This window comes from Bidens hawaiensis, unplaced genomic scaffold, assembly GCF_021521415.1.
Source record: "Bidens hawaiensis isolate Kalapana, Puna unplaced genomic scaffold, B.hawaiensis_p1.1 tig00002507_1, whole genome shotgun sequence".
Taxonomy (NCBI): Eukaryota; Viridiplantae; Streptophyta; class Magnoliopsida; order Asterales; family Asteraceae; genus Bidens; species Bidens hawaiensis.
In genome coordinates this window covers 3,153,119-3,161,089 of record NW_027491137.1, presented here as the reverse complement: position 1 = coordinate 3,161,089, position 7,971 = coordinate 3,153,119, and the positions used below count along the sequence as shown (strand labels likewise).

Genomic DNA, 7,971 nt, shown 5'->3' with positions numbered 1-7,971 from the left:
GTACCGATCAAGGCACTTTTTGCTACAAAATGATGCCATTAGGTCTGAAGAACACGGGTGCCACGTATCAGCGTCTGATGGACAATACGTTCTGAGAACAGATCGAGAAGAACCTTGAGGTTTACATAAAGACAAACTGGTCATCAAAAGCATCAAAGAGGACCAGATGTTGAGAGACATTGAGGACATCTTCTCCACGCTAAGGAAGATTAACATGAAGTTAAATCCTTCGAAATGTTCCTTTGGCATGGAGGAGGGCAAGTTCCTTGGAGTAATTGTGAAAGGGGAGGGGTTCAAGTTGAACCCGGACAAGGTTCAGGCAATCGCTCGAATGCCTTCCCCATCCCCATTGAAAGAAGTTCAGGCGTTGAACGGAAGATTGGTCGTGTTGAATAGGTTCCTTGCGAATCACGCGGCCAAATCTTATCCCTTCGTGTCCACATTATGGAACTGCCTGAGAAAGACACATTTCAAATGGACACCAAAAGCAGAGAGAGCCTTCCTTGAAGTAAAGAAGTGTCTTATGGAACTTTCAACACTAACTGCACCCCAGGAAGGAGAACCCCTCACGTTGTACCTATCGGCATCTGATATCATGATAGGGGCAGTTCTTTTGACGGACAGAAAGACCGTGCAGACGCCAATATACTATGTCAGCAGAACATTGGCGGACGCTGAAACCCGGTATTCGATGCTGGAAAAGTTGGTACTGGCATTAGTATACACGGCGCGGAGACTGAAAATGTACTTCCAAGGCCACGCCATTAATGTGCTGACGGATTATAAGTTAAAAAGTGTGCTGGCGAAACCTAAGTTATCCGGGAGATTGGCTAAGTGGGCAATCGAACTGGGGGAGCACTCGATAGAGTACAAGCCAAGACCCACGATCAAGGGACAAGTCTTGACAGATTTTGTTATGAAAATACCAACTGACAAGATCCAGGAATGCTTGTATGAGAAGCAACCTCCGACTCCAACGGATGAAAGTCAGAAATGGACTTTGTTCACAGAAGGAGCATCCAGCGGAGAAGGCTCAGGCGCAGGCTTATAGCTAATCAATCCAGACGGCCAAGAGTTCACTTATGCCATAAAATTGAACTTCATAAGCACAAACAACGAAGCAGAATATGAGGCATTTTTTGCCGGTTTGTGGATTGCAAAAAAGCTTGGCGTCAAGTTCCTGGAAGCCCGAGTTGATTTGATGCTCATTGCGGGTCAAGTCTCGGGGACTTATGAAGCAAAAAACAATGTAATGGCATCATACCTTTCTCAAGCTAAAGACCTCATGCAGCAATTCACATCTTGCAAGGTCGTGCACATAAAAAGAAGCGAGAATCGGCCCGCGAATGCATTGAGCAAGCTAGCATCCACCAGCTTTAAACACATGGGAAGAGACGTGAGAATTGAGGTCTTGGATATCCCATCCGTACCTCAACACCAGGTCTTGATCATCCAAACAGGAATGGGTTCCTGGATGACACCCATCGTGAAATACCTATCTTCCGGTACCTTACCGGAAGACAAGGCTAAAGCACAGAAGATCCGCCACAAAGCACTGTGTTATCAAGTACATGACGGCATGTTATTCCGAAAATCATTCCTTGGCCCATTACTCAGATGTGTGGACGCAGAAGATGCCAATTACGTGATCAGAGAAATCCATGAGGGCATCTGCGGGTTGCCAAGAATGGTGGTGGCCAAGGTAATGAATGCTGGGTATTACTGGCCAGACATGCATATGGATGCAGTTAAAGAGATCCGGAAATACGATGCTTTCCAGACACGCACCACAAACGTTGCGACCCTAAAACAAACTTGTCACAGTGACTTCGGCATGGCCTTTCCAGAAATGCGCCATCGACATCATGGGGCCATTCCCCGAAGCCCTAGGCGGGTGAAGTTCCTGCTGTCGTGATTGACTATTTTACAAAATGGGTGGAAGCCAAACCATTGGCTCACATCACAACAGCAAACGTCAAGAAATTCCTGTGGGAATACATTATCTGTCACTTTGGTCTCCCCCAATGCTGGTCAGCGACAACGGCACCCAGTTTGCCGATAAAAGCCTTCAAGAGTGGTTGTCTGAGCTACACATCAACCAGGTGATCCACAAGCCAATGGGCAAGTGAAACGGGCTAATCGAAGCATCAAAGAAGGCATCGAAGCACGATTGGGAACCAAACGCACTGGGTGGGTGGATGAATTGCCTCACGTACTGGGGACACATCGAACCAGCAAGAAAACTAGCAACTCTGAAACCCCGTTCAGCTTAATTTACGGCACGGAAGCAATGATTCCCGTCGAAATCGGTATCCCATCTGCGAGGATGCTCTTGATTGAAGATAACGAGAAAGAACTCCGGTTGAAATTAGACCTACTAGAGGAAAGAAGAGAGGTAGCAGCCATACGCGAAAGCAAATACAAAAGCCAACTCCAGAAATATTATGATGCGCGGGTCAAGATATGTGAATACAACAAGGGGGATTACGTTTTCCGGAATAATAAGGCATCAAACACCGAGTTACCGGGAAAATTAGCTCCCACATGGGAAGGCCCCTAAGAAATTAGACGGCATTTCGGTCCCCAGAACTTGGAACGTCGCACAACTTAGGCGATGTTATATTTAACTATGTAATTGTCTTCTAGGCCTGCGTACCTCTCTATCGGCCTGCGTGCCAGGAATTTTGGTCTGCGTAACAAGTACTTTCCCTTATTGTAGATCAACGTTAACACAAAATTTGTTAATGCATCGTTGATTTCAATTTTTTACTTTGTTTCTATACGGACAGGCCTGCATGCCAATATTTGTCCTAATCCTATAATTTGGATATATGGCGGGTTTAGCTAACACAAATTTATATTGTAAAAGACATGCAAGATAAAATGTAAAACCTATCATCATATACATTGCCAAAAAAGGGATTACAGAAACAAGAGAAAATATATACATCAAAAATCATTCTTCCTCACGAAGATAATTGCGTAGCTGCTGGACGCCATCCGCCTTAGTAGCAAAATCTTGGATAGCATCCTGGATGGGAAAATGTAATTCATCAAAAGATCCATCTGTGCGTCATACTTCCATCCACATCCACAACATGAAGCTCAAAGTCCTCCAAGGAACGACCCTCTCGAGCAAAGGTTACTCCCTCTTTGAAACCTGCCTTGCGCCCCGAATCACTTAGATGCATGAAGGAGCTCAGCAAGGAAGTCTCCTAAAGTAGACCCTCCATTTATATGGGAGATAACCTATGTCAACAAATGATCGATCAAGTTATGATTCACAGAGATAAAAAGAGGAAAGAAACCCATAACTTGGGAAGGCCTTCCTGCATCAACCATGCCCGATCAGAAGTAGCCTATTAAGCACTTAGCTTCAATGCGCCCTACTCCCTGATGTATCGAGTGTTTTCTTTAATCAAATCTTCTATCAATTGATCTTTTTCAATAGAGGCGGCACGGAGAGTACTGATAACTTCCTCCTGGGCAGCGAGGCGGGCTTCAAGAGCCTGCTTCGCTTCTTCCGCTTTGGCAAGTTCAGCCTCGCGGGCATGGGCGTGAGGCTTCAACAGTAGCATTTTGTCGCCGACATGCCTTTTCCCAATCCTTGGCAGCGGAGGCCTGACGCCCCTTCTCTTGTTCCAGGGACTGTTCAGCATCTCTCAGCTTCCACCTTTGGGTGTTAGCTTCAAGACGGTATTTTTCCTTCTCAGCCCGGAGCTCTTCAAGGAGATTATCTTGAACTCCCTAATTCCGGCCCATAAAATTCCAGTCCCGGTATGTCTCTTGGGTTGTCGAGACCAAATTGGCCATGTGATATATATAAGAATTCCCAAGAGACACCCGAGCACGGTTGTGCTGGAACTCGCGCTCTGCATGAGGCACACCCTCATGAAGGAATTCAAAACACATTTCCCCGTCAGAAAATCGGGAAGTGGGTGTTAAGTTCCAATCCGAGATATGGCCGATGACACTCCCCTGCAAAGTGCGAGCCCTTTCCTCTTCCTCTAAGGAGTGAGGAGGCGGCGGAGGCCCAGAGGGTTGCCCCGTCTGCTCATCAATCTGAGTAATCGGCGTTAACAAAGGTAAAGATTCCGATAGGGGTAGCTCCCGGGCAACGGACGAGGTTGCACCCTCCTTCGTCTTCCCCTTGTCAACAGCAGACAACCTGCCAGGATCACTTTTGGTAGGAGGCATGTCCAAGAGGATGACGTTGTCTACAACAACAAAAGACAAAGTCTTTCATATGACAAGTCAACACCTACAAATGCACTACGAAACTAAGTCTGTCATATGACTAGTAACCGGCATATCCTGCGAGCGGACAACGACCCGATCGCGAAGACGAACTTTTATTTCCCTCGGAGGAAAGACAGGAGGCGAAGGGTTAGAACCCTGACCCCCACCAGTCGCCACTACGGGGCCACTAGAAGAAGCTTCCTTCCTCTTACGACCAAAAGCTGCACAAAAGTAACATTTGTCAGTAAGCGGGTTATATAAAGAGGAATATCAAAAATGCTACCTGTCACATACAAACCCTTGGAAACTAAAAGTTCTCGACGGGTCTTCTGGGGAACAAGAAATGGACCTTGGTCATATTAAGGATCGGAAGAGCCGTCTTGTCCCGGGCGGCAAGTTGCATCGTCCCGGGCACTTCTTTAACACGAACGGATAGCAGAAGCCCTTCAGCTGCATAAAAAACCAATGTAAGATACTCAAATAAATACTTAGAAAATATTAGTACACTTACATCCATTCGGCTTCCAGAAGTATGGCACCTCATCCGGATATGGCCACAAGCGACTCATCCCGGCCCTCACAAGGGCAGCCTCGGGGATGGGGTGCATGGGAGTCGCAGTATGAGTCAGCTGGTGAAACCATTCATGCCTCTCCGGATGTTCGACATACGGCAGGGCAAGCAACGGTTGATCCGCTGAGCGCCAGTACATAGATAAAGGAATCACATCCTCCTAAATCCAAAAGAATTTGCTGGACCATCGAGGATCTGGTGGAGGCGCATCTAAAGCAGCTGCCTTCCTATCAGTTGGTAGGCAGATGTATCGCCCACCCTTGCAGTGCATGTGGTAGAAAACCGCAAACTTCTCAATCGTAGGCACAATGCCATGCGCCCTACAACAGAATTCAAAATGGCGTATGCACATCATGGATGATACATGGAGCTGGGAAAGATGAAGCATGTTCCCAGTAATGATCTTACCACGAAACCGGGTAACCAAAAGTCGAAAATTCCCAGAACTGAAGAACTCGGCATACAAAGCCATCTTCCCGACCGGAGGTCGGTTGACTGTTGAACCTGGAGCTGGAAATTCCGGCTCCCACTCGGGAGCAATACCATAGGCATTGATTACGGCCTGAAAATCTCTCTCGTTCCAATTAACGGTGACACGATCGATGGTATGAAGCACTGGTATTGAAGACATTATGTAATCTACTACAAATCGATTACACCGACCTATGGTTACTAACAGAAATAGGTGATGAAGGAGAAATTTCACAAGATCAGAAGGATGATAATCTCAGAAATCCGATGAAAATGAAATAATTTCTCAAAACCGATAAAGAGGAAAGTGAAGAGCCGACAGGTATTTATACTGATCGCGTTTAATAGGGTGTACAGTGAAAGTAACAGTCGGCCAATCAACTTAAGATACGTCGGGCGGGAGATTAAAATTTCAAAATTTAAAATCCCGAGGTATAGCTGCCAACAACTTGCAGACCTATCATATCCGATATTCGTGCAGAGCAGACCTGTCACGTCAGACACCAAAAATAACCGGCATTTCCCTAGTTACACAGTAACGAGACAAACTGAATGTTTAGACTGATGCGCCACACTTTAAAGAAATTCAAATTACAAGAAAGAACAAGAAAAAGACAAGTCACAGAAAGTCACACGTAGTGGTCACGGATAACAAGACCACCCGTGATTAAGACGACGCAGATGACAAGTCAAAGGAACATTCCGGACAAACACAATGCATATAATATGATAGTGGAAAGATAATTTTATTTCACTGGAAACATATTTACAAATATACAAGGAAGACAATATAAAAACAATTACATATATTCCTACATTTCTAATCTTCCTTGGAAGCTTCCGCTTGGGCAAGCAGTTCATTGACGTGAAGCCTCAGATCTCCGACACAAGTGGCGTCGTGACGGTGCTTGTCAATATACTTCAAAATATCAAACTTGAGATTATCATAAGAGTCATGATCTTCATCATACTCCTTTTGACAATCTCGCCCATGCAGCGCAAACTCAGTGGGCGGGCGCCCCTCGCGGGCCATGGAGTAACCCTCCTCAAAACTAACTTGTCGTCCCGCCCGCGCGGAGCTAACAAGTAGGTTAGCTAGGAAATCCCCAAGCTCGGGCCCATCCTTGATGAGGCGGACGACCTGGTAATTATCACAAGGTCAATATGACGATTCCAAAGAAAAGTTAACAAAATTACTCAGACGTTTACCTTGGGGAACCCAAACTTGAGAAGCCAATGCCTCTCATCCGCGACATTCTCGTTTACCTTTTGCTGCCCCTCGTTTTCTTTGGAAAGAGAGGCGAGGCGCTCATCCTTCTCTTTTAATTCGGCCTAGAGCCTCCGGACTTCTTCATCCTGGGCGGAGATGAACTTGGCTTGCATGACAACCTGATCTTCCAGACGCCTATTTTTGTCTTGGACAGTCTGGAAGGCAGCATCTTCTCCTTGGCCTCCGCCCGGGCAGCGTCCCAAGCCTCTTCAACCTCGATTATGCAACTGACAGCGCGCACCAAAACGGTTCCCCCGGCAACCCAACCCTCAAATACCTCACGGCTAGTTGACAACACATTTGCCATATGATAGCTAAGTGCTTGTGCCAAACTAGCCTGAGTATTGGAATGAATGCGGTTGCACTCGGAGGGTGGGAGGCAATGCTCAAAGAATTCTTGGCAAGCTCGCGGATCAGAAAAAAGCGAGCCTGCACCAAGATTCCAAGAGGGGCGGAAAGTGGAATCCCCCTGAAGATGTGAAGATGAAGTTTGGGAGGATTCCCCCTTCCCGCCTTTAGAAACAGGATGGGAGGCACAACCTCCGTTTCAACCACCACCTCCGGGGGCTGCATACTTACATCCTCACCACCCTCAGTCTGCAATATCGTCTGAGGCGGAGACGTGGGGCGAAGAGCAATGATCGTTGCTGATCCAGAAACAAAGGAAAGTTAGTACGCTTGCAAAGCAAAAACAACAAACAACAAATATTAAGTACCTGTAGGCTCCCGGGTAGTGGCCTTGCGAACCCGTTCGTGAAGACGGGTTAACTTTAATCTCTTAGGGGCAGGTTCATCCCCTCCATCCTTAGATGCCTCCCCACTCGCGGGATCATGGGCTGTCTTAGATGTCTCCCCACCAGCGGGATCATCGGCATCCCTGGTTGCTTCCCCACCAGTGGGATCCTCGGCATATTTTTTGCCTCCTCACCAGCGAGATCATCTTCAAAAGAATCTTTGATGTGGCTGGATGCACCAGTGGTATCCGCCTTCCTCTTGTTGCGGTGGACAAGATCTGCAATAGCACGCAACACGCCAGCATGAAAACTTTCCGGAGTACTAGACGGAGATCCCTCGCTAGTCGAATATTCACTAGAAGACTCTTTACTAGAAAAAAGGACAATCGCTCCGTCCGGTTGCATAACGGTAAGAGGTTTACGGTTCAGGATGTACACAACATGGGCCACAGGAAACTCACTAACTTCCGGCTCAACTCGCTTGCGAGTTGGAAAGAGGAAATTCCCCTTAGTCTGCTCAAGAATGGGCACTTGCCCAATCCCCAAGGGCATCCGGAACATGTTCCCAGTAACAGTAGGAATAAGAACTTCAAAAATCGAGTTCCCCCCCTGCAATAAAGGCAAGTTAAAAAAACAAACAAACAAACAAACAAAAACACACAGCATCAAGCAAAATTGAAGAACTT

At 46.7% G+C, this 7,971-nt stretch overlaps 1 protein-coding gene across 1 annotated transcript; it reads left to right on the top strand.

Moving 5' to 3' along the window:
- The first annotated feature begins 247 nt into the window (after positions 1-247).
- Positions 248-1,915, top strand: LOC143619833 (uncharacterized). The gene is made up of 2 exons (XM_077091671.1): positions 248-1,043; positions 1,125-1,915. The coding sequence occupies exons 1-2, from the start codon at positions 248-250 to the stop codon at positions 1,913-1,915; spliced, it is 1,587 nt and encodes a 528-aa protein (XP_076947786.1).
- Positions 1,916-7,971: the final 6,056 nt, after the last annotated feature.